The sequence below is a fragment of the Numenius arquata genome, chromosome 17 (assembly GCF_964106895.1).
Source record: "Numenius arquata chromosome 17, bNumArq3.hap1.1, whole genome shotgun sequence".
Lineage (NCBI taxonomy): Eukaryota > Metazoa > Chordata > Aves > Charadriiformes > Scolopacidae > Numenius > Numenius arquata.
The window spans coordinates 5,110,008-5,137,390 of NC_133592.1; the positions used below are offsets into that span (position 1 = coordinate 5,110,008).

Here is a 27,383-nt window from a genome sequence, read left to right on the forward strand (position 1 = left end):
ACTATTGTTTCTTTCCTTTCTTTTTCTCACTCTTTACTTTTAATATAACTCCTTCCTTCCAGCTGGCAAGCGAGGCTCAGTGGCACATTTCATTGTAGATGATAACGCTGCTGCAAAGAACGGGCCATTGGGTAGCGGTGAACCGTAGGACAGCTGATGGTACTACCCCTCGGAGATCACAAAGTCACTAAGTTAATAGCAAGAAACATGCAACGCAACCAACCTGTAGCTGTGCTGCTGCTGAAAGCATCTTTTGCCTGGCTTGAAGCGCTGTGGATGAGGACACGGATATCGACATATTCTGCCTTAGCCATCTGATATCATCCCACATGCAAGACAACTGCAAAAATATATCCAGTTAAATCAGTTTTTGTTCTCAGCATTTACAAAAGCATTTTGGACTTAGAAAATATCAGTAGATATTGCTCATTTTGAGTTTCTGCAGATGCCAATGAGTTGCCTAGTAAACATGAAACACGTATTGAATCAGACACATTGTTCTGTAAACGTCATGCAGCTATTTCAATTGCTTTTTGGACTGTTGTGTAAAATTAATTTACTGTTCTTTGGGGAATAAAAAATGGTACGAAGATATCTTGAATGATGGCATAACCATAAGACCAACTTTAAAACTTCTAGGTATTTCTTTAGGCTCTTCCCTAAATTTTCATAAAAGCTTTATGTACCCAAGTAGCAATTACTTATGTAGGGTCATGCATTTAAAAGAGTTAATGGTGCCACTGTCAGTGACCCAGTCAGAATTTAACCCATATAAATGGTTTGTGAAAATTGCATTTTAACCTGAGTGAAAGGTAAAGCACTTCATCATTTAGCTTTTTAATTACATCATTTCATATATACAGACTGATGAGCTAAGGCCTATGCATTGCTAACAACAAATTTGTAGAAGCGAGATATGAAATGAGGCTCCCATTACCTTTGTGAACCACAGGAAATCCTGCATAACTGAGCTACTGTGAGAGTCATCAATTTCCACGATTGGGATTTGATCTTCATTGGTTACTAATAAATTGTCTTTGTAAAAAAATATAACAGATAAGTAGAGTCCCCTAAAGAAAGAAGGAAACATCATCAAACACCTTTTATGTCTATTCACATCCATGCCAAGTTTTAGTTGAAGAATCATAGTTGTTAAGTTCTGAAAAGACAAATTGAGTCATCTGGTCTTAACTTCTGTGTTATATCAATCATGCAACTTCAGCCAGTGAATTCTGAAAGTATTTGGGAAGTTTATCACTTTAGATGATGTGAGACTACAGGAATCTAAGAAATTATGAATCTGTGCAAGCCACTGACATCAGTTTTAGTAAGAATTTTGCCAGACTAAACAGTACACAATGGAGGCTTTGTGCCCTTTAGAAATCAGAAATTTTACTAAAACTTTTTATCATTTATGGGCTTAGTTCTGCCCTCGTTTACTTCAGAGTAAATCTGAACTAACTCAATTGAAATCAGGTGGGTTATTATGGATTTACATTAGTGTAATTGAGTGTAATTTGGCCAGCATATCTGCAAAACTGTTTATAGAGATCATTCCTTTCAATATTTACCCTTGCAATTAGTTACATACGTTAAGTAGTTGCCTTAGGGAATTTAAAGACTCTGGAGAGCTCCTCCGAAAGAATCAAACTTTTATCAAAATACAAAGAAGAAAAAGCAAACTGAACACTCCTGGCAATGAAAGAAGAAATAATCTGGCATAAGCAACTTCCATTTGCTAAAACAAATTATCAAGGCTGAGGGTTGTTTGGGTCATGCTGGGTTGCAAATCTAGCTAAAGATGTGAGGGAATTCTAGATGAGTTGCATGTTGCCAATGGACTATTAAAACATGTTACCTGAGCTCTGCATTTTATATTATGAATTAAATAAATACCATAGTTTCATTACCGAGCAACAACAGAAGCAATACTTCCAAAATACCTCAGTAACTGCACTTTGTATTTGCACAAAAATATTGCACTGTTACAATTCAAATCCATTTCCAACAGTAACAATTAAAAGATTCTGTTGAACTGAATAGGAGCTGGAGCATTGTTTTCCCATCAGCTGCACCAGTATTACATGTATGCAATTTTATTGGGTTCATTCTGATTGATTGCTCATTCATTAGTGGTGGAATCAGGTGCTTTTTACTATCACATAAACTTAGAATGCTTGGGAGATAAAATGAATGACAAACCGTTTCAGAGTCTTCACAAACTTGTTTGACGAATGGAAAAGGTGCTTCAGGCTTCTGGAAACTGATTGCTTGCGACCAGCATTCTGTAATTTAGAACTTTCTGAAATGGAAAATAAAAAGCAAACCAAACCCAGCACTTACATTTCAGTTAGTGTCTCACAAAGAACCTTCGTCTCTAAAACCATAACACTGAATTTCAGTCAGTGCTTACTATATTCCTTTCAAAAGACAACATTTAGAAACATCCTCAAATACAACTTTTTGCTTGTATTTCCATCATTTTTGTGATATGCAACAGCAAACAATTTCCTTACTTGGAGCAAACTCCAACGTGGTAAAAGTGTTTTGCTCTAAGCAAAGTATATGCAAAGTATATCTTGAAGCAGTACTATGTACTCTTAATGTTCAGAATAGATATGAATTTTGCAAGTGGTCTCAAAAACCCAGGAAGATATTTGAACCATCAGTCAACATTTTAGGTTGTTGTATTTCCTCAGTTTCTGTGAACTGAGCATTTGGTGCTCTGGCAATCGCTAACATCACAGCATCACCAGTCTAACCTAACTAAAAGCTTTAAGGAAACAACTAGATGGACCCTTATCTTTCTCTGTATCACATTAAATGCATGTGCTGCTGTTTGGAATTTTTTTCCCCATCACAACAATTTCCACTCACCTGTATTGCTTCTGAGGTTTCAGTTACATTTGCTCCCTAGTAATCTGGAATCCAGGGAAGAGGTGTTTAACTCATTTGTTCACTTCATGTCAAATGCTGAGACCTGCTTTGTGCCTGCAAGGATCTCTGGACCAGCTCTTTCAATAGAAGAATTTTATAAATTCCAATATTTGCCCAATATTCTAAAAAAAGTGACTAAATGTTTATACATTGTATTATTTTTCACTTGTGTGAATTCGACTTAATGTCTTTCCTTCTGTCATACACGTCCTGAGTTTTCTTGTAAGCCAAAGAAAAACCTTCCAGTGGGAATTGTGAACAGCTGTGCCCAGCTGCGTACCTGTGAGCAGATCTGAGGGGGAATGCCAATAGATGGCAGTCAGGGACATGCAGGATTGTATAATGTATTGTCAGTTGTTGTCCACATATGGCATTTAAAAGAATACATGCTTAACACTGTTTGGGTTTTTTGGATTTTTTTTGCATTGCCTTTTGCAATGTCCTTCCTGCTTAATGCTGTTGGACGAGGAACTGCAGAAACATTTAATTTAAAAATTAATTAATTCTTCAGATATTTATTGTGATCTGAAAATAAAGACAAAAAAAAATATAACTGTGAAACTAAATCCCAGCTTTTCAGGATTTGACTGTTTATTTGGATGAAGCGTGGATACCCATCCAGACAGGGGTGTGAAACATTTTGAGGGACACCCTTCTCCAGTGGGGAAAAAATATGACTCGTGAAGAACTATTTGCTGAAAGCTGCTCATCAGTCTGCTTAGGTGTTTTCAGAGTAACGTATTTCCCACTTACCTCCAATGCAGAATAGGTGTCTATCTGTGTCTCCCTACTGAGTTCTAAGTCTGAACATTTAAAGAACATCTAAATTTGCTCTTGTCAAAACCCCATCTGTGGAAGCGCTCAACATATTTTTAAATGATGAATAAATTTGCACCATAATTTGCACATTGAAAACCACAGAAAGAAGACACATTGTTAGCAGTAATTACCATTCTGCTGAACAGCAAGTACAAAGAGAACAAGGTTCTATTGGGGGTGAAATCACACAATTCAGATGTATGAGACTTATTAGATCATCAAATCCATTGTCTTTCCAGTGCAAACTTGTTCTCCATGGCATATTCTCCAATGCGCTGTTCAGCTTAGTTTTAACAGGCTCATCCAAATCCATGACTGCTCCTTTGATGCAAGTGATCTTTGTTTTCTTTTCCTTTTTAAAAAAAAACATTTTTTTTCTACCCATATGTCCTCAGATAATTTTTATTTTACTGTGAACTTTTTTTTCAGTATATCACAGTAATGTAAACCAAATGCTACATGAAAACTCCTGTCTCACTGTTTCCTTCTTCCAAGGTTAAGACCAATTTAGGAATATAAATTTCATTCTAATTATGCAATTTTTCATTTTCTTTTATATTCAGGATGGAGGGAATGGAAGAGGAAGTTGCTGAAGGCAAAGCAACATAATTCTGTATAAAACACCCAGAGACTGCAGCATTAAAATAAGAGGGCACATTACAAAAGAAATGTATGTTATTGGGCTGTTCAGTGGTTTGGGTTTAGTCCACAGCTTTGCAGGAGCCAACAGCAAAAGAAATGATGTAAAACTAGATGGAGACTGTAAACTCTCCTCCATTGCTATTTGCTTCTGTTTTACAGTATAGTGTGTCTAGAAGCTAAAAACCATGGAGCTGAGATTAGAGGATAATTTGGATCTACAGGAAATGGAACTTTGTCTGTTATTTAATTAACTAATAAATAATATAGAGTAACCTTTACAGAAAAGCACCAGTAACAACAAAAGAGCTTTATATTAGTAAATGATACAGCAACAGATCTGTGAGCTCTTTTAATAGATGCTCAGGAGTGAACAAATAGTGGCCAAGATTAGAGAATATCCATTGATTATATTTACATCAGAAGTATTCAAACCTGGCTCAAAGTAGGCTGTTAACTACAAAGGATTATTTACAACATTAGCAGTTTTTCTCTTCTCAGGTAGGATATATAAATGTTTCTTTGCAGTTCACTTAAATGGAGCAGATACTTACAAGCAACATAAGTGGGTTGTGGAAGAACAAGAACAAAGTTGCATACTCAGGCTGCCAGTACGCGTCTGGGGTCTCTGCTCTAGAGGAATGTCTGTTATGCCGTGCCATTTCGCTGAGGAGGAAGATCATCTGGAATTCTTTGTCCTATCACTAGACAAGCGGGTGCCTCTACTCAAGTGGGGCAGATGTGAAGTAAATGGAATTACCTCAGTGCAAAATTATCTGAGATCTTAGCCCCACAAATCAGCCAGCCTGTGGAACAGCTCAGTATCCTTTAGGGTTACCCTGAATACAGAAGCAAATTAGCAGAAGATGAGCTAGATCACACTGAAATCCTAGTGGAGGGCATAAAATGGCGTTTAGAGTTTTCACTGTGTAACCTTTTGAAAATACATCAGAAAGCTGGAAACTTCCAGAAAAATTCAAACTCAATTCAAAGCTGCACATGTTTAGCAGTGCAGACAACTGACACTGGGATATCGTGCACAGAGACATAATTCCACGCAGCATTTAAAGACATAAGTAGTGGCCAGACACCTCAATAGTTTGAGATCGTGATAGATTCTGTTAGCTCAGCTCAAGGTGGGATGTCTTTCAAAAGAAAATTCTGTATCTCAGGAAGAAGCTATTGGCATGACAGTCGTATTACTGGGTGCTATATTTTGGATTATAAAATCAGGCTCAACAGCTGAAACTATAACTTCTTAAATTCCCTACCTGAACTTCTCAGGCTACGGCTTGGTTCTCAAGCCTGCCTTTGTATATTCTCACAAATAATTGTAATCAAAACATTTTAAATGCCCTATGGAATCAGAGATCCTTCTCTTTGTTAAATGCAATAAAACTATGCTCTCTGCTTCTGAATCAAATTACAGTTAGATCATTTTTATTTCACTTCTGACTTGTCTAGTAAAACACATTTCAACCAAATTTCAGAAAGAAAATATCTGGTAAGCGTTTTACTGAAGAGTTGGGTTCCTTTCTTAATGAAGCATCCCACAATTACTTAATCCACTCAGAACTGTTTAGAAAGAATGATCTACAAGAAAAAAATACTTAAAAATACATTTGAAGTGTTGCCAGGACATACAATTGTAGTAACTCAGTTATGATAGTCTGTAGCATGGTATTACGAAGACAAATGGATGACTGTTGTTTGTAATCATCAGGGTTTTCCAGAAGATTAAACATATGAAAGCAAAGCTTCCTAAGTAATTCCCTAGGAGATTTCATCATATCACAGAGCAGGTTCAAAAGCAACAGCTGATCTAATTCCAAAAGCTCTTAAACTCACTGTACATTCCAATGTATTCTTCCTGGTATTTTTGTAAGCTTGTTTTCTTCAGCCCCTGCAATGCAAAGCACAGGGCAAAAGGCAGGCTGCAGCTCAAAGCCTGAATGAACAGACTTGGGCAAGAGATCTGCATGGAATCTGGGCAATTTAACCCTCCCAGGTCAGGCTGGAGCAATAGCACACAGCCTGGCTCTTCTTGCTTCTCGGTATTCTGAGGCTTTTGCCTATGTTATCCGAGTAATTTCAGGCCTTTTAGATCAATTACCCTCAGTTTTTTCCACCTTCCTTGCACTCCTCCTCCACTCTCCTTCAGCCAGCCTGAGCAGCAGGAGTGGGATGTGCTGTGGAGGAGTCAGTGAAAAGCCAAGGTGCCAAGACCCCAGGTTTGGGTCCTGTCTCGGTCTTCCTCTAGCTTTAATTTAGGCAGAGCTTGGTTGTGCTCTCATTTATAAACCACAGCAAAGCAGTGGTTGTAAGCAGATTCAAGGATACTCTACAAAAAATGTCCAGCTACTTACCACCTCTCTAAAACAAATGAGGAAAAGAGAAGTTATAATATTAAGGTATAATCAAAGAAGAGTGTGGTAAAGAGAAGCATGGTAAAGAATGGATAAATGCCTGGGCAGGTCTTCAGCTTATGTATAACAGCATACCCATGCTGACTTCTGTCCATGTCAGTCGAATCATGCTAATTTGCATTAATTTAGAATCTAGCTCAGGCCTCTGTATTATACGAAGTGAAAGCCATTATTTGGGCTTTTCAGTCATATACAGCAACTTATCTCAGATCCTTGATCAAACTCCTCAGATTTCACTGAGGTTGATCAATACCAGAATCAAATTTTAGAGTCAAAGTGATGTCATAATTCTTACTTGTTCTGCAAACTCTTTTTGTCTTGACTCTTTACCAAATTACTGAAATACGAGGGACTGACATCAGTCATATGTCTAAGGCAAATTCCAAAGGCTTTTCTATTATGTTACAATCCTGATTTATCCAAAATATGCTACTGTGTAATGTTAGCATTACAAGTGATTATGAGATTTTTATTTGGTTGGAGGCAAGGGTGTCGCTCAAGCTGACTCCACAGTGTCGTACTCCACAGTGTCACATGTAAGCTCCCACATCCTCTTGCAGACATGCAAGAAAATGTTCTGAGCTAACCAGATTTTCTATATTGTTGTTATTTATTATTTAAAGACAAGGAGTTAGGAAATCAACAAGAGAGTTGTCTGTGCTTTGCTTTGAGACTGGGGTTAATTTCTGGAGCAGTGGAAGTTTATAAGAACCAGGCACTGGTGTCAGATTCTCAAAAGGAGGGATTTTCTGCATGTTGTTTGTAACTGCTTCTGTTCTGGGCTGGTATGTCAGTAAAACAATTTATACTAAGAATATTCTCAGATATTCCATCACTTACTCCCTGTTGACTAGGAAGGTGGCCTGAAAGACCTGTGATATGCACTAACTTCAGAAAGGAAGAACTGTACCATGGAAAAAAGACTTCTTTCATAGCATGAAAAAGCTATCTAAGAGAGAGAGTACTTCATCTGTATTTTCAGTACCAAGACCACCTGCAAGTGATAATGCTTGTATGAATTTTAATTAGAGAAACAACATTTTCTTGCAGTATCTCCTTTCCCTTTCCAAGCAACATAGCTGAATAGTTTAAGTTGCTATGGTTACAATGGGTTGTGGCAGACTGTGGATCATCATGACAGTGACATATTTGCACGTAAAGAACAAAGGCCACATCTTTCCATTTCAGCCAGATGATTTTAGCCCTAAGTATTTCTATGATTTTAAATCAATTGATGCAGCTTGACATAACAGTCATACTAGGTGAAGAAAAATGAAAACTTCATGGTAGTTCAACTTTTCAGTTTAAAATGAGTTCCTTTGCAATGAAGCATTATTCCAGTTAGAAGTTTATTTTAAGAAAATAAATAGTACTTTTCAACAACCCGTATAGAACAGGAGTTTTTATATATGCTTTAAAAAGAATGCCAAGCTGTTGCCTTGGCTCTTGAGCTATTAAAGGCACAGTCTGTTTCTCATGAATGAAGAGCAAAGAGCTGGCTGAGATTCGAACTCTCTCCTAGTTTTGATCCATTCTATTTAAAAATGTAGCAATCTTATCTTCCCACTGCATTGTGCAAGTATTTTTCATTATAGATTGGCATCACATCCACTAGAGTACTTAGTGTCTTCCATTTGGAGGCAGCCAAGTCCCTTCTTTTGATCCAAAACAGTTGTTAACTCTCTAAAGTATTTCTTTATATGAAAAAATAAAAGAGAGATCCTTGAAACATTTTAGTAGAATGCTGTGTGAAACTAATTTGTAGGAAAAAACAAATCTATAGGTGTGTAGGGTACAGAGGGAGAAAGGGAGTGTCTGTGCTTGTGTGCATTCTAGCTTTCTGATGTTTTCATCCAACTAATTTCAAGGGTTAAGAGCAAGATAGTGCGCTAAAGTGATTCCAGATGGGCCAATATTAATATCTTTCTTTTCCTGATGAATGAGAAGGTATGACCTAGTTAGAAAACTGCTAAAATTACAGGCGCCACAGAGGCTTCAGCTGGTGCCCTACCACATAGATATTTATACTTACCTCTGCAATTATAATGCTGATGAGCTGCTCGAACCTGCTGAAGGAGACGTTCCAGGGCCTCAGTGTGTCCCCTGTGCCGAGGTTCTCTTCCACTGCAGTCTTTCCAGTCTATTGAACAAAGGAAATAAACAGAAATGAAACACAAAGGAGCAGGAGAAGGTTTTAAAATATTTTCTTGCCTCTGATATTTCTTGGCTTTAGAGGAGTTCTACATCTGGGCATGCAGGAAAAATGGCAGGTTTTTTTAAGTCTGCTGTTATTACTTGTACAATAAGTTTCCTTTGCCTTGTGCCTGCTAGGTAATTAATCATAATGATTATTATCAAAGAATTCCCAATCAGCTCCTAGAAGCTTCTGTAGTGACTGGCTGGACAATGGCTGTTTCTCTTCTACACATAAGTGGCCTCTGTTACTGCAGTGTCAGAGCTGCTCTCAGGCCGTACCGTCCTGACTCTCCCAGCACCTCGCTAAGATCACACTGCTGCTCCCTCTGCATTCGAGGCTGAATGATTCTCCTACAGTTATACAGGAAAACAATTGCGAAGCAGAGAATGAACATCTTCCTACACCCAGAGCTAGCTCTGGAGCCACAGGAACATGCTCTGAGTAAAATCACTTCTGAAGATCTGCTCCTGGCAGAGGCCTGAACAAACGCTGGCAATTCCTGCCCTGGAGCCTACGCTCTGCTCAGCACTGCACTCGTGAGGCAAGAAGCTGCGGCTTCTGTCCCACATACCTTCAACCTACAAAAGACTTTGTTTTCACTCATTTGCTGCTGGCTACAATCTCAATCTTGGTTTTTAAAAAAAGGCAATCTTATCACAAAGAGGAGATGAAACTGTGTGTATCAAAGAAGAGCTTTTTAATTCCAGACTTGACTACTTTCATAGTTTCATTATGAGAAAAGAAGTATTGCACCAGTTTCCTGACTCAAAGTGGATCAAGCTATTAGGAGACCCGTCTACAAGGGAGACATCTTCCATCTTGCTGGCATAGAGGCCATGTACCTATTCACAGCCACCAACAGTTTGCTCACTCGCTAAGTATACAGATCTAGTTTCTAGTGCGAGTTTGGCGTCAAGCATTCCTTCCAATGGGCTCACTATGCCAACGATATAAATATATATTTGCTGCGATTTAGTATAGCAGCTAGAGTAAGCCCTGTGAGAGGGTGGAAAGAGAAGACATTTGCTCTCCTGATAGCCTGTGGGCAATTGTAACAGCTGCAAGTGGCTGTCCTGCACATTGTATGTTTTTGTGGAGATCGAGGGCCAGCTGCATTTATAGCTTGGTGTGGGGAGGCCAGTTCTTAGATCTCTTGTGAGCAGCCAAGAGGAACCAACTGGAATTCACCAATCTCAAAATGCTTTGGTGTTATCAAACTGGTAAAGTTTCAACAATTAACCTCATGATTTCTCTATCCCAGTGGTTTCCAAACTTTCTGAGCCTCCAGAGTGCTGACTACCTTAAAAATGACATGGAAGTCAGCCCAGCTTCTCACATACTAATGAATAAGTCTGGAAATGTTACGATCTACTAGGATTTCACAGACCAGCTGCACAACACTGGCCGCCACTTTCCAGGCTGCTACTGTGTATGTGGGGGAAACAGGAGGACAGTGGCGAGCATTCACTGTCACGCTACATGGATGCATCTCCAAGGATGTCACTAACCTTTGATGCTCTGGGATTGGAATGGATCAGGATTAAGCCCTGAGGCTTTCATTTCCCTTGCATATTCCTCTGGCTGCTGTTACAGACAACTTGTAGAGTATAATGTATTCACATTTAATTTTTAGCTTAGGGCCATACTTTGTTATGCAACACTGGTGTAATTTCAGGTTGCTGCTGCCTTGCCAAGCACAAATCTGCTAGTTTTCAAAACCAGTCATGAAGGCAGTCATGTGGATAAAGAAGCTCTGCCCACAGTAACTGCAGCAGTAAATAGCATCTTGACTCTCAAGCTAAAATTCTGATCTTAATATTACTTAATGAAAGAATTTACTTTTAGGCTCTGATGGTCTCACTTGCTGTAAAACTTAAGCATGTGTCACTAAGGATACTCAGTGAAAATATCACATTCCTGCCAGCTATCTGTATACAGTGATCTGTGTCTGCCCAACACTTCTGTGTTCACCAACAAAGAAAACATATATATATATATAGCTAGGAAGAAACATTTCTCTTTGCCGTAAACTCACAAACAGCCCCATATACATCAAGTGATGCTCCTGCTCTCCTACAGAGAAATCCAAAAGACTCCTTTTGTTACCTTGGCTGCCTTTCAGAGAAACACCCCCACAATGACTGTCCCAGGCACTTCAGTGGTGCTCCCATGGATGGTACTGCTCTCCCTGGTGGAAGCAAGGACTTTGCTGAGTTCTGAGTGGCTGCACGTGACAATGTGGCCCTAATGCCAGCAAGTCTAGGACTTTCTGCTACTCTAAAGCCCAGAATCCCTGAGACACTAAACATGGGAAATAGACTTAATTATCTGCATAGCTTTTGTGTTGATCCACTGAAATCTGCAGGAAAACTTCCCTTACATCCAAAAGCTTTGGAACTAACATATATTGTCAGATTTCAGAAGGTTAGTAACAGTGGACAAGAAATAGACAGGAAAGACAATGCCGTATGCCTAAAGCAGAAATTCATATCACACAAAGCTACATTCTTACATGCTACCTGTCTTCCCAGGAGTGCCCCGTTCTTTGGTGATATTTAGCTGAATAACTAACAGCTACTGTAAAAGAGGCTGTTTCTCACCTGATCCAAATTTTTGGTTTGTGGGGCTAAATCCTGTGTAGTTATACCTGGGTCTAGTGAAGGTAATTGCATGTCATTAAGTTGTTCAAAACAACTGCATTGTAGAGAGTTATCTGCATAACCAAGAGCAGAGTTTTATCCCATGAGTGTAGCGTATTTTTGTGTGTCCACACCAGAGAATTTTACATACAGGATGCTATGAGAATGGTCCACTGAATGGGATCTATAATGCTACAAGGCAGAATACAAAATTACGTATGATGCATGTAAGTGTTTTGGTTCTAGCAGTTCAGATTCAGGTTTTGAACCATTTGTGTACTGAAAAATGAGGTTCTATATAGCAGAGATCTATTAAGAGAAATGAAGATCAAAATATTTCTCATTTTTCTTAAGTCTTAGTGACTAGATGACAACATTCTGTCAAAGGACTGGAGAAGGATACAAGATTAGATAAATAAATATACATATATGATTATTTTGCTTATTTTCAGCGGGTGGAAGGAGTTGTTATTTATTTATTTATTTTACTCACAGATGACGTGGCAATTAAATCATGAACCTCAGAATATTTGTCTTTTTCTGTTCTTTGAAGAGGGAGAAATTCTGACAAAACAGCATCACTAATCAAACTAGGAGGGTAGACAAACTCAACCTACTTGAAGGAGAAGCATATGCAGGAGTAGATTTGCGTGGAGGTCCCCATCCTCTCATGTTGCATGCTGAAACATGGACATAATACCTCTGGCCCTGCAAATGGAAACAATTGGAGTCAAAACTACCACTTGACTCAAAATCTTGGCTGTAATAACTGGAGAGCAGATTCTCCCAAGGATGTTTTCTTTGAAAAACTGATAGTAGCTTTCAGCAGCATTAACTGATGCACCATGACAGCTTGAAACATAGTACAGGGATTTCAGGAGAGGTGATCTGAGGGTTAAAAGAACACACCAATTCCAGCCAGCAAACTGCACTCTCTTCTACCAAAGCCAAACCCTGGGAACTCTTACAATCAGACTTCAGGAATAGGGACTCCCCTTTTTCCTGTTGTATTTAACAGTTTCTCTACCAGCACAGCAATGGAAGAAGCTGCATTTGGCTGCCACTGAAATCAGTCAGACCTTTATCACTGATTTTGATGTATAAATCTAGACAATGGCAAGCACTTCTGAAAGTCTAACTTGTAATTTAAATATGTTATATACTTTGGATAGTACACAGAAACAAACACATAGTAAGCACTGTGCGCTGTGCAAGCTTGCTTGATTGTGACTTGAGAACAGTTACTCTGTTTTGTTGTTAGAAAATGAGAAACAGAGGAAATGCATATCGTGGCTCAACTCCCTGGAAGACAGTGTGCTTCAAATCAGATTTCTTCAGATAAAAGGCTAGAAATAATCAATATTGTTTCTATTCTATATGGAGGGTTTTTTTAAATATATATATTGTGCCCATTGCTTACTCTTTAAAGTTAATTCTGTCATTTTGAGAGCCCACATTTTGGGGCACTGGCCAGGGGTCACACGCGTGCCTTACTGTAACTCTGTAGACCTGATTCAGTGTGCAGTGAATTCTTTGGAAAGGCTCCAGCTCAGAGGATGCTGGATTGGGCCCCTCTGACGTTGTTTCCAACATTTGGAAATATTGCGGAAATAGTTGTATTTTGAGCAAGCTTTATTTTCATCAAGTATTTTCTGAATTAAAATTTTCTTGCACAAATGGTCCCGAACAGCCTGTAGGAAAAAGACCTTCAGACACATGGTCAAAATTATTCTGCTTAAGAATCCATATGAAAGTTCATCAGTTTTCTCCACTGTTGGCCCAGTTCTTATCAGTGTAAAACATTTATACAAAAATAAATAACAGAAATTAAAATTATTGCCATCAACATGTGTGTCCCTGGAAGAAGTAGAAGAGAAAGAACTATTATTTTAGCTATTGGTCATCAGAGTCAGGACTAGATCTTTTATGAGCCTTTGATCTGCACTAAGATTATCCTGTGATCCAGAAAACAGCAGCTTTCACTCTAGTCTTTTCTGATCTCCCCTAAGCATGACAACTTATAAAACAGTTCATGCTGTCTGTCTATTCCTTTGTGACTTTTGGATTATGGATACCAGACATATTATGCTCAATGACTGGAATGTGTTGCTAGAAGAAAGGCGCTCTACAGTTATTACTAACAGGCACGGATGCAAATCGTCAGTGTCTCTGTATCAGCGGGGCGGCAGGGGGCATCAAGATCTAAATGAGTCATTTGGCACTTACCGTTCTGAGACCTGTGATGGTGCACCTCAAAGACTGAAGATTATCCATAATTATTTCACCAGCCAAAGGAGAAAAGTCTTCTGAAGAGCTCCATTCCACTAGGAAACAGATAGCAGGAGAAAATCAAATCAGATACCAGTCTAAGCAAAGAAATCAAAGTACCCGAACCACTCACAGGTTAAGTTTTCTCCTAGCTGTTTCCCGTTCCATGTGGGTACTAAAAGTCAGGCTTAACAATAACGTTTAGCAAAACTTTACACAGTAATTAAATTATATCTCTGTGTGTGAGAGAGAAAAGCAAAATACTGCTCAAAAGCTTTTCAGGAAAGAATGCTTAAAAATACACTGCCATACAAATTATGTTCAGTCAACATTTGCCCTCATTTAAGCAAATCCCTTTTAAAGAAAGAGAAGTAGTGGAAAAGAGTAGGTAGAGGACCTGGACCTGCAAATGCCATTTGGCAGATTATACATTCAAACCAGCAAAAAGTACTGTTTTGCAATTGGATCTGCAAAGGGTAAGGAATGGGCAGAGAGACCTTTTGGCTCCACAGGTCCACAAAACTCTCATCACCAGCCTTGGCTAATTTGTATAGAAATATCCTCCTTGGACTAGATCCGACATTCACTGGAGTCTCTTCATTGGTTTCAGTGGGTTCTGGCTCTCTTGTCCAAGCCTGATTCTGCTGTGGTCACTGAAATTACGGAGCTCCACAAGGACCTATTAAGTTGTGTCCACTTTTGAAGTGAATTAAGTGGCGCTGGGCTGGCACATCCCTCCCAACCTGTCCTGCAGCCTAAACGACAATGGGTACCTCCACCAAAGTGCTCCCATCAGCTTGTACAGATGACTCATATTCCTGCTTAAGGGGTTATGAAATCAGTAGTCCTGCTGTCAGTGCTCTTGCTCAGTACTGGCAAAAATGGATGTGCATGTAAAATAGCATCAAACAGACCATGAAAAACTACTAGGTGATTTTTAAAATAGAATATATGCAAGGGGGGAACTAATACTCTCTTCGCATATTTATTATTATTGGAGTCAATAATTTAGAATAGTTCAGAGGGTATAGGTATTTTAATTTCAGCATGTAGAATTTTCATCTTCTGGTTGTGTCACACTGGTATTTTCACGTTAAAAGAAAGAAGCTTCTCAGAATTTTTTGCTCAGCATATACATTTAACTGCTAACACATTTTTCTAAAATACCCAAGTATCAATAGCACAACTCATTTTTCCTTTCTCTCCTAATTGCTCCTTTTCTGTGATTGCAGTTTGTGAATGCACAGCATGTTCTGCAACACTTTTGTATTCACTGCAATGAAAAGGATATTGGTTTTGTCTATTGTCTTTGAACTTTTTCAGTGTATATATTTTAGTTTTCCATGGGTTTTAAATACCAGATTATCACCACCTTTAGTGGAAGCAATCTCTGTACATTAGTATGAAAATGTAGAAGCTGTTAAGGTACCACGTTGTAGGTTTTTGTTGACAACTTAATTATAGGAATGCTTATATGTACCACTGAACTTGATGGCCTGTCAGAGTTTCCACTGGAAACCCTCATTTTCAGAGTTTATAACTCCACTGTGTTAAATCATTGAGGACATTGTATACATGCTGCAAATTTAGACGTTGTCTGTTTTCCAGAAGGATAAATTGAAGATATCCTGGTCAACCTGATGAACATGTTATCAAGAGATTTGCAGCCACTTCACATACCATTTTTCTTTTCAAAGATACACGTAAAGTAAGATAGTGTCACTCAAGACAGATTCTGCCAACAAATCCTGTCTTCATTGAAATTCCCAGGCATGACTGACTGCTTCTCAGCACGAGGGGCAGTGCTAAGGTTGTGCTTTAGACAGCACAAAGCAACAGCCGGGGTGAAATAAGCAGCTTTAAACTGCTTTTGACCTTCCCAAATTTTTAGCTGTTCTACGGACTGGAGAGTGCCCAAACATAAACTGGGAGTTCAAGAGGCGTATTTAAATTTGGGCAGCCTACAGAAATTAATATTGCGGCTCTATTCTTGATATGGGTCTCCTTCTCAACCCTTCCACTTGTATTCTGGCATTTAGAAAAGTGCTCCATATATTTAGAGATCTAAATAACACCACCTGAAGAGGAATTAACTGCCTTAATCCAAACAGGATTGTAACCCTACACCTTTGCAAGGGTGTGTACAGCAGGAACAGCACGATACTGTATTATGACTAGCAACAGCATGGCAGTTTGTTCTAAGGACCACCAAGTTCAGAGAAAGAAGCTGTTACCAAGGGGAGGAAAGGCTGACATTGCCTAAAAAGCCATCTCAGGAGCAGGTGAGGAAGTGGGTTTTGAGATAATAAATGACAGCTTTGCTCTGATGTTCTAGGGCAAACTGTTGCCCCAACGCATCTCATTGGTGAAACCCCATGTGCAGCGCAAACCCCCTCATCCACTTGCTGGGTGACACCGTGATCTCCCAGTCCCTTGAAGGACAAGGACTCGCTAGGGAGAGTGACCAAGTCTGCTAGTACTTTCACGAGGTACTGAGGAGAGCTGTGTACCCTCTGATCCCCCCAGCCAGCCGAGGCTTCACAGCCTGTTGGGCTGAGGCTCAGCTTCTCATTATACAGCCAAGTAATGCCAGCATTTTGCACTTATTTTTTTAGCTTACACTGCGGTGGCTGAGACCCATGAAATTGGAAACATAGGAATGTGATATTAGCTTGTGGATCAGGTTATGGTTATCATTATGATTGAGAATCTCTCTTTTATAGGACATTTATCTAACAAGTTGGTGTACACAAAGTTACTCAAAATTCAATTTTCAAATATATATATTTAAAAACTTCACATTCGGAAAAAACCCTGCCCCCCAGTTTCAATAAAAATATCCATAACTGAAAAATAAATATTTTTTGAGCAGCTGCATTGGAATAGTGCCTTCTTTTCCCCCTTGTTTCAAAATATTACTGAAAACATATCAACGGGATACACTGAAACATTGCTATTTTTGACAAAATTTCATTCTCTGACTCATGATATCAGTCATAAAGAAACTCATAACAAATTTTGGAATTTTTTGCTTAATTTTGATGTCAACAAACTTTTTTCCCCATGATTTTACTGATTCAAGTGAGAATAGGATGACATGATATAGTTTTAAAGCAATGCAAATCTACTTAAGTCATTTATCACTTAAGTTTATATCTCCTGTTATACATTGCTAGATTTCAGCTTTCTACTATAATGGTTGTCTAAAAGGGTTGTCTAAATGGTTGTCTAAAAATAATACATAATACTCTACTATAGTCATTCATTGGGTTTTAAACCTTTTAGGAGGATGTGAATACCAGTTTCCCTATTTTATAGGTGGGAAGATAAATGCAAGGAGGGAGAGCCAGAGCATCTTGTTGGCTCAGCAGGCCCCAAAACAACAAGGGACAAACTCCTATGGCCTCTATTACATTTATTGGGCCCGTGTTGCTCACACCTTCTGGCTCTGTGGGGTAGATATAGCTCTTTCTGGTGCTACACCAATACAAAGCTACACATCCACGGTCTTACCCTTGTGATTAACCTGGGTCTAAAATTATGTAACTTTTTGCACGAGCAACCTGTCATGGAGATTTTGGTAAATCTTTGCCTGCTTTCTGAGAGAGAGCTGGGAGAGGCTGCTCTGGTAGTAAACAAAAAATATCAACCATTTGTGTAACTCTAAAGTACTTGGGACTTTAAGAAAGAACAAAAGGCTAGCTAACCTCAGCACTTTAAAAGTTGAATATAAAAATGCACAAGTATAAAAACCTGAAGATGAAGAGGGTCCTTTATAAGAGCCCAGGAACAAGAGCTGGTCTTGTAGACTGTACCAACTGCGCTGTAAAGGACCTGAAAGCTGTTGGGTGAATTAAGGATGGAGCATGTTCCAGTCCTGTTCTGAACACCCCAAAGGCCTGCTTTGTCGTGAACGCTGAATGTCTTCGCTGTTGCGGCTTTCCATCTGACACTTCATGTTATGTCAGAGCGGGGTTTTTTTGTGTGTTTAATATATTGGTCACTATGTGTTTTAATGAAGGTGCCCTGTATTCCAGAGCTAGCAAATGCACGATGTGTTGCTGCGGTCGCCAAGATAAGTAGTAATTTTTAAATAAACAGCAGTATAAACAGTTACATAAAACTCATGTAAATTGCTGGCACATAATTTTAGACTGGCTTAAGTTATGTAACCTACTTGTGGCCAAGTTGCCTTTTTTTTTTTAATACTCAATTCATGCACTTCAAAATAAAGGGAGAAGTTTATTTTCACCTGTTTCTTTTCCACTCACTATATTTCTGTTATATGGAGCACTCCTTAAACAGCTTATCAAAGAGATTGACAGGCAGACAAGAAACAAAGTGAAGGCACAAAACACCTCCTGACCCTATTGTAGGTTCTTTTAGGAAAGCACCTTCTCCTGGGTCAAGTAAACAGGCCCAGCCACAGAAGATTTTGTCAGTTCTCTTGGCATTTGTTTTTGCTTGCACTTAAATTACTCACTGAATTGCTGAGTAGATTAATTAGACCGAGGGACACGAGTTCTGTTGCTAAGTTGATGGAGTCTACAGAGCACTGTACTGAGCTGGGATTCTGAGTTTTATTCTTGCATTTGTTACTGAGTTGCTATGTGACCTTAGGCAAAGCATTGTGCCACTACGGCTTTCAACCCACACTTAAGCAGCAAGGATTCTCTCTCCTTCCCTTCCTCCCCAGATCCAGGGCCAAGGCTGAAGGACACTGGGATCTTGGGTTGTGTTTCCAAGGGCCTCCAAACAAATAATTGCATTGTTCAATAGCTTCCCTTGAAACGTAAAACTGAAAAAGAGCACTAGCACCAGAAAACACCACACCCCATCTTTTTCCGCCTGCTGATCTTTACGAAATTATTTTAATAATTTACACTCATAATGTTTTAGCAGCTTGATTTAAGGATATTGAACACTGCCATTCATGTGAATGAAATCAGAATGAAAGTACCAAACCCAAATATTTAGAAGTATAACACAAAGAGAATTGAGCACTAGTGAAAAGCAGGGATCAGTCTGTTGGTGTAGACAGCATCACCAGCTCAGATGCAGAACACTGCAGTATTTGGTCAGCTCCTCCTTGCTGCCTTGAACCGTTCTTTCCAGCCTGAATTAAGAAAGGAACCCATTTTCTGCAGATTTGGATTCAGAATTTGTTCATGCCTCTCATGTTTGGAAATTCTACACAGAATGATAGGAGAAAGACAAGTCGTACCAGCTGTAGGGAGTACTGACAGAGATCCCAGCATAGTGCTTCCATTAGGAAAACCAAATATTTGGCACTGAGGAATTTGCATTTGTTCCCATGGATTTGCTTTTTTGTATGAAGGGTATAATCCATCCATAAATGCACACTAACTTAGAACGTCTGGAGTTGGTTGCATTCTGCTTATAAGAGTGTAGACAGGGACAGTATGACACAAACCACAGCATTTACAAAAGGGACAGGTGAACTTTTAATTTTTATGTTTACTTAGGGATTCTAACTGGGATTTACTACGCTGCCTAAGTGACTTAGGCGTATCGCTATGCAAACAGAGAAATTAAAACAGTGTAGTCATGGCCTGGGACTAGGATTTCGAGGTACTACTTAAAGTAAAATCTGAGCTCCTGATTGCTCTAAATAACCAGCGTTCATTATTTTGGATCTCATTGATTATTTCATTTCTTTCTGCAAACTTATTCAAGACTCTTTGTACTGGGTCAGTAGAAACATCAATAAGGCTGAAGAGGAATGAAAAAGATGCAAACACACACAGCACTGTGTCCACCTGAAGGAAATAAAGCACCGCTGTGTTTTAGTGTGGAAGAGCTATGGGCGGGTGCAAGGCCCTCTCCTCAGAACAACAGTTAGAACAGAACCAAGAAGAGCATTCCTAGACTTATCCTAGAGAGCACGTCTTCATTTGAAACTTCCATGGCTATAAAGCTTCATGATACTTGTTTCAGAGAATTTTTTTAATAATCAAATCCTTAATTTGCAGTAAAACTTCTTCCCAAACATCTCTGGGCTCCTTTACCTTTTACGCCTGCTAATAATAACTGACAACGTTAAATAAACTTTTTTGTGCCCCTGTTTCTGGATGGTCCTTTGACCCAGGCCAGAATACACCTATCCCTCCCCCTTTCCTCCTCTCAGCTTCCCTTGCCTCCACCATGGGGTTCCACTCAGCCATGGGCTTTTCCATCACATTTAGAACTAACCAGGCCAGTTGTGACCAGCACCCGACATCTCCTGACCTCCTCCCTCACCTGTGGCCCCTGGCTACTGAAACCTGCACATATGCCTAACACAGTACTGAGGGGGGAGCTAAGAGGGGGCTCATGCGTGAACTCATTGGGTGCTCAGACGTGTTAACACGGTGCTCATGTGTGAACCAGCTGGGTGTTCATTAGTAAATTAAATGGGTGCTCATGCATGAACTGATTGGGTGCTCATGCATGAATTGATTGGGTGTTCATGCGTGAACTAATTGGGCACTCATGCATGAAAACAGTAAACCCTGCAATTTATGCTCGACACATGAGGTAGGAGCTTGAAGCAGAATCAAAGGCTCATTCCAAATTTACATTAATTAATCAGTTCTGTGGGTCAGATCTAATTACTAGAACTGTATCATGTTCTGGTTGGAGAGGAGAACTATGTTTTAGACCCTCTATGCTTTTAAATGGTCCAGAAAAGTCCATGATGGACCAGAGAAGACTTCAGACAAAGCCATGAGCAGGGAAACTTTGCCACAGTCCCTTTGAAGACATTCTGGTTTTGTTTAAGTCTCCAGAGAGGAAGCATTCCCCAAGCCATGTCAAGTCAAAGATCTGCTAAATCAGGAACCTCCTTCAAGACAGAAACTGAAGGTCTTGAGTGCCAGTCCTGGCACTGACTATAAAAAAATTCACCTCTTTCATGCCATACCTATGAACTGGAAGCTATAATGCTTAGCCACATACAAATAATTTTTAAAAATACGTATTAATCCTGGTAAGTTAGAGAAAATGTAAAAGGTAAAACAATGTCTAAAATTTAGCAACATCATGTTATGAACTTTTTTTCTTAGAGAGCAAAGGCAGACAAAACCAGAGCCTATATGTCTGGGCTTTCTCATAGCCATTCATCTTGAGCTGCTGTTCAAAATCCTTATAAAACACAAAGCAGGAGGAAAGAATGACTGAATTGAGTAACTAGTGTCTGATCAACTACATTAGTTAATTACACTATCACTTAATATGTCATCCATGTTCAAAGGTGCTTTTAAATACATAGCAAACTTAAAAAGTAAAAGTTCTTAAATTTTGTTGTCCAACACATACTACAGACATTGACGGGAGCTAGAAATAGAAAGGTTTGTTTTAACATTTATACATTTCTGTACTTGCTAGGCATAAAAATAGAAGTCAAATTGCACAGTCCTGTTAGCTACCAAAATGTAATGTGCAAATAAAGTGCCCAGGAGACCTAATAAAATGCCATAAATGCACTACTGTAAAAAATATCAGACCACACCTATTCAGCAGGATAAATTCAAATGTCTTACAAAGAAATGTATTCTCTTTCCTTTTTATGGAGTAAGAACTGTTTTGGGGAAAGAAAGAATGAGTTTCAAAATATACAAAGAAACTTTGGATAATAACTGAAAAGGGCTTCAAGATGACTTTGAATGGAGAATGCTACTTAGTTCCACTATGGAGTGGAACAGGATCAAGCAGTGACATAGGATGTACTTCAGAAAAATGCATAGGTATTAATGTTAAAGCACCACATCTTCATACCTAAGATTCACTTCCATGAGCATTCATTCCCATAACCAGGGTCCTTCTAGAAATCAAAGAAAGCACAGGCTTGCTGTTTTCTACTCTGACACTGCTACGTGAACAGTCAGTTGCCACGAAAGTGGGGAAAAAAGCTGGAGATGTCATATATATATATATATATTTAGATCTTTGTGTCAGCCCTACCTATTAGACTGGCCAAATCTGCCTGGGGTCAAACCCACCGTACAGTACTAGGAGGATCACTGCAGGAAACCTGCTATGGAACAAATCCAAACTTGATCAAAAATGGCAAGTCAACTATCGATAGAGAAATCAAATGCATAATTACAAAACATATGGTATATGCTGTTTGTATGTGCTCACAGGGACAAGCAGAAGCACGTGCAAAATAAGATTATTTGGTTGTGAGAGGACTACCCTTGAGAATAAAACATGCAGAATCACACAAAATTTGTAGATAGTTTTTGTAAAATCTTTGAGGTTTTTTCACATTGAAATTTTTAATGAAAAATTTCCATTGACACACTGAGATGTCAACTGAGAATCTAAACCAGATATTTTTTGAGCTACAGAACATATACCATACATGCCCAACCTGACAGGCTTCCTTATCCCATGATCTCAGGTCCTGACCCTTAACGAAGAGGCAGCTCCATTCATCCTTTAGGTGAGACTTCCGATGTTAACACCAAATTGCAACAGCCTCTCCTGGATAAAGGTACTCACCTATAACCCACCCATTTCTTGCAACCATGCAATAGCAGCATACTCCGGCTACTGCATATGGAGCTAGGACTGAATCAGTGATTTAAAGACAATTTAAATTATTCTCATGCAAAAATGCTGAAACGAACCACAAATTGCCTTGAAAGAAGGAAGGCAGGGAGTGACTTTTTGTCAAAATTTAAACAAGATATAACTCCTCCTTTCCTGATCTAAGTTGATGTGTTGGGTTTTTTAAAGGGCTATAGTGACATAGAAAATAAAAAGTGTTCTCTCCACCCAACAGAAATCCTAGAAGGCAGCTGAGCAGTCCTGACAAACATGAAATACTCTACTAAAATAAGAAACCAAACAAAAAGGTAACTTGGGCTAAAGTGGCCTAGACAACTTAGCATCATTATCTGGAAAATAACTTGGCATCCAAGTCCACAGCTATATCCAAACAGAGAGAAGATCAGCTCTGTTTGCTACATCAAACATGGCCCAGATCTTTTTCTTTCTTCCTCTTTCTTCAAACATAAATAGTTCCAGGCTTTTAAATAAATTAGCTCAACTTTGGTTATACAAGCTGTTTCATTTTTTCTCCAAAAGGGGATATAGATGTTTGTTTAAAATTTGTAAATAAAATATAAACGGAGATTTTCCATTGCATAGTGATCCTTTCCAGTAGGTAATGATCAGCACTGTGTCCATTTTTCTTCCTTATCCTATACTTGGGGATCACAGCAATATTATGACTACTTCTGATGGGAAATGGATGGGAAAAAAAAAATGCAATAAGAGGAGGTGTACCTGTACTCATTCACTGTAAAAGCAAAATAATAATCAGGTTTAAAATGCACAGAAAATAAGTGCAACAAAATTCCTTACCATTACTTACAATTTTGTTCTTTAAAAAACCTGCTTTTTGTACGTGTTGTGTGGAACACGTGAACCCTAGAAAGGCTAATTAGTGAAAGACAACAGTTCTTAAAAGTTCTACGAGCACTTAATGCTTGACTCTGCTGGGACTGTTCCTACGACACAAGTGGTGTCTATCTGGATTCTGTTGCTACTGGGATTTTTTGCATCAAGAGAGTTACAGTAGTGTAGATCTAGGATAAAAATACATCATGCAACAATATGACAGTGTAAGCAGAAGGTTCACCTCAGCTTCAAACTGTGGCAAGTTATTTTGTATATTCGTGTGGAACGTTTTGATTGTGTTTTCAAAGATGTAAAACTAAAGCAGGGCTTAAGTACTTCCATGATGGGATGTGAAGTTTAGCTTTAGGGCATGATTAGCCAAGGGCAGGGGTTTTTCTTCTCAATATTACAGTGATGCTTCACATCCTTCCTAAAACTGGCTGGGGTGAGGTGTCTCTGGCTTTGAATCATTCTGTAGCATGGAGCAGATTATTGCTGCTATTATTGATTTATGCCATGCCTGTCTGCTTCCAGCCTCAAAACACTTTACTAAGTTACACTATACATAGGAATCATTTCACGTCAGCCACCACCACGCTGTAGCCTTCTCTGGAGGGAAGCTGAGGGGAGCCATTAGGATGGTGCCTGCAACATTAAACAACAATCCAGGAGAGGAAGTAAAGAATACTCTGGCTCCTTAAAGCAATGGCTCCACAGAATCCAGTCATCCAGCTGGGACACCAACGTCAATACCCATTCACCGTGTGTGGTTAAAATTAAATCTCTTAATGAAGTGAGATGGTTTTAGTGGTTAGAGAGTGAGTGCAAAGTATTATTCTCCTGTATTATTATTTGTAAGCTATACAGCTAACAAGGGAAAAGATCACACACAGGAAAACAGCAGACAGTTAGATAATGTTCCAAGCCCAGTTTCTAAATGACATTTGGGCAAATAAAGCTTTGGAAAAATATATTTAAAAAAAAAAAGATGACACAAAAAAAAAAAATTGGCAGTTTCTCAATGTTTTTAGGGAACTAAACTAAGCTGATGTCAGTTTTTATCCCCTATAATTCAGGTCCAGAGAAAAGAACATTATTAGCTTCTGTTAATGAGCAGGTATTCCCTAAACACTGCTGCAAATGCTCCTGAATTTTAATTTGCTTCGAAAAAGCAATGGTAAAGTATTGAGAGGAAAAAAAAACACCTAACAGCTTATTTTTGTCCCTGAGTTAGCAAAATGCTTGGATGTTTTCTGGATGGGAGGTTTATATGTCTGACTAAAAAGATCCTCAGACAATGTTATCAAGCTCTCCTTTCAGAGCTCGTAATTGCTAGCTGGTTCTAATCATTCTTGCAAGTGATCATTTGAAAGGTTCATTTTATGACCCCTCAAACTGGCACAAAGAATCTCACTCCATAACGTAATAAACAATTCTGCAACCAGTGCTTAATTAATTCCCGAAAGTCACCAAAAGGAGCTATTAATGATCTTTCTTTTTATCTAACCATAAATATGCAAGTCTCCTGGGATAAAGGATTTAAAAAGAACATTCTGGCAAAACTAACTGTCAACTTGATAAAGCATAAAATGATCACCAGTGAGGGTAATTCAAAATACGATGGCAACGCTATCTAGATTGATTAGAATCTCTGTGAACATTGTACTTACCAAAAAGAGGACAGAATTGACATGTTGCAAAACAGACGCAACCCAAATGAACAAACAAGACAGAAAAATGACAAACTTAATAAAATGATTTTTAAAAATAAATTCTATTTGGTAATTTGCTTTACTGTGAAAATATCAACAATCATTATAATTAGAATGTGAACACGATTTCAGGGTTGTTTAAAATATGTGTATTACAGAAAGCCTGACATTTTCAGGCGAATTTAAGTGTTTTAGGAGCCCAAGTATCATTTTCACAAGTAAATCAGGCAGTAGGAAGCCCTTAAATGAAATTTAGTTTCCTGGCAACCCAACCCATTGCTGAAAATTAGATTTAGGCTTCTAAAGGTCTTTGATGTTTTTGAAAATCACACTTCCTGCAGCATTGCACAGCTGACTAGGTGTAATACAGTAATTTACCCTTCTACTGAGGCTATCAGGAATGGAATCACTTTGATGGCTTTGTGATGTCTAGGAGGAAAATTCTTACTGGGCATAGCCCGTGATGACTGGAATCTCTAACCAGAAGCAGGGGGAGAAGAGAGAATCTGCCTTTTCCAAAATAAACTCATGCAGTCCTTTGGGTGCTTGTGTTTCATGTCAGTGAGGCCTATGCACCGGCATGTCCCACCTTCAGAAGAGCTCCACGAGCTATTGGACCCTCAATGGACTGGGGGCATCTGAATCTCTCCTGTTGAAGCAATCCCTGTGACACCCACTCATGGAGACATGAAATAGACTGCCCCACAACACAACCATTATGGCTATTGCTATGTGGATGGAAAGCCAAGGTTCAAAATCTCTCAAATGAGTTTTTAATTATTTATACGAAGAAACAAACGCAACAGGAAACATTAAGGAAGACGCAGTTGGAAAGGACTTTCAGGCTCCCCACGCCTTGACTCCCCCGGGCTGGGCAAAGAAGGCCTCAGACCTTCAGAGCAGTGCTTTTCAGTCCCTTGACCTGCGGAAGGACTCGGGCTCTCGCTGGAAGGAGGCGGCTGTGGATTGTTGCACTTCACACTGAAGAACTTACTGTTCCAAATATTTTAGAAAACCTGAAAGTTCCTTTGAACAGGAAATTTTAAAATTTCTCATTTTTGTTCTAATCTTCAATAAAACTTTTTTTTTTAATGTTGGAATTTCCTGTGGAACAGAAATTCTGTTTTGAATCCGCTTCTATTCAACAGCGCTATTCAGATGGAAGCGTTTTCCTATTCATTCCACTTTGCAAGTAACTGGTGCCACCCCAAATGTACTGCTCTTCCAAGAATGATGTGGCAGCTCTGGAATAGCTAATTAGTTGGGCTGTATGATGCCTCTGCCAAAAGTGTCAGCTTCCAGAGGCATTCCTTTAAGGAATGGTGGTGTGGGTTTGGCATTTACAAGGATACACATGGTTTCAGGAGCCCACAGGCACCAAAAGTTAGCTTGTGTTTTATAACTGCTCATCTCAACCCAGTCATCGAGCCGATGTCCTAACCACAGTAAGTCAAGCAATCTTCTTCAAAGCACTCAGGGAGAAAGCTTTTGGTTAATTTATTTTTCTTTTTTAATAAAAATTTCATCTTTGGGGAATCTTTTAAGAAAATTCCACTTCTACAGCTATTAACTGGGAAAATAATTAAATTCAAACATTACTAGCAACGTAATATAATCTCTTGTAGATAAATACATTTGTCAGTTAGCCCTTGAGTTTCTGTACATTGTTAAGGTAAATGAAAGATGTCTAAATCCAGTACCTTTATACTTGGTCACCACAGCTGAGTTGACACTCAGAGGTTCTTGGAAGGTGACAGTGAGTGATGTACTGCTTGTTACCATGAGACAGACATTGGTTGGCGCCTCAGGGGCTCCTGGGAGAGAAGAGAAAACATCAGCTCTTCAGCACAACAAATCCTATTCAAACAATGTTTCTGAGTCTTCAAAGAACCCACTGAAAATCACCCTGCAATTGTGAGCTTTGGTTTGTAGGTGTTTGTGTTCTCTGCCTTTTGAGCATTTTAATTAGTGCCCCTGCTAACAATATCCTGCAGACACCATTTGTTTCTATCATGGTTTTTGGCTCCTTTTGGTTAAAAATATCTTCCTGCATATATGTAACCCAATAAAACAGATTCATGCTAATTATGTCAATGAAAAGCCCCTATAAATCTCTTGGGGTGGGTAGGAGGAGAGAGAAAGGACAAAACCACAAAGAGCTAATTAAACCTTTATGGTTTCACTAACAAACTCAAATTTATCAAATAACAGAAAACATTTTTACATTATTGTGATTCAGAAATTGCAAATTCCACAAATGTTTTAGTGAAATAGTCCCGAAATACACTTGTCAGTTGAGATCTAACATTTTTTTCTTTTTCTTTTTTTTTTTTTTTTT

General features: G+C 38.9%; 1 protein-coding gene across 1 annotated transcript in view; it reads right to left on the reverse strand.

Moving 5' to 3' along the window:
- The window catches only part of ANKFN1 (ankyrin repeat and fibronectin type III domain containing 1), a 65,079-nt gene that overhangs the window by 19,605 nt on the left and 18,091 nt on the right, over positions 1–27,383 (reverse strand). The window contains exons 6-12 of the mRNA XM_074160261.1: positions 26,746–26,859; positions 13,884–13,981; positions 12,275–12,365; positions 8,854–8,961; positions 2,203–2,302; positions 938–1,070; positions 224–340 (exon numbers count right to left, since the gene is read on the reverse strand). Coding sequence (XP_074016362.1) covers positions 224–340; positions 938–1,070; positions 2,203–2,302; positions 8,854–8,961; positions 12,275–12,365; positions 13,884–13,981; positions 26,746–26,859 — 761 coding nt within the window. The remainder of the gene's footprint in view (positions 1–223; positions 341–937; positions 1,071–2,202; positions 2,303–8,853; positions 8,962–12,274; positions 12,366–13,883; positions 13,982–26,745; positions 26,860–27,383) is intronic.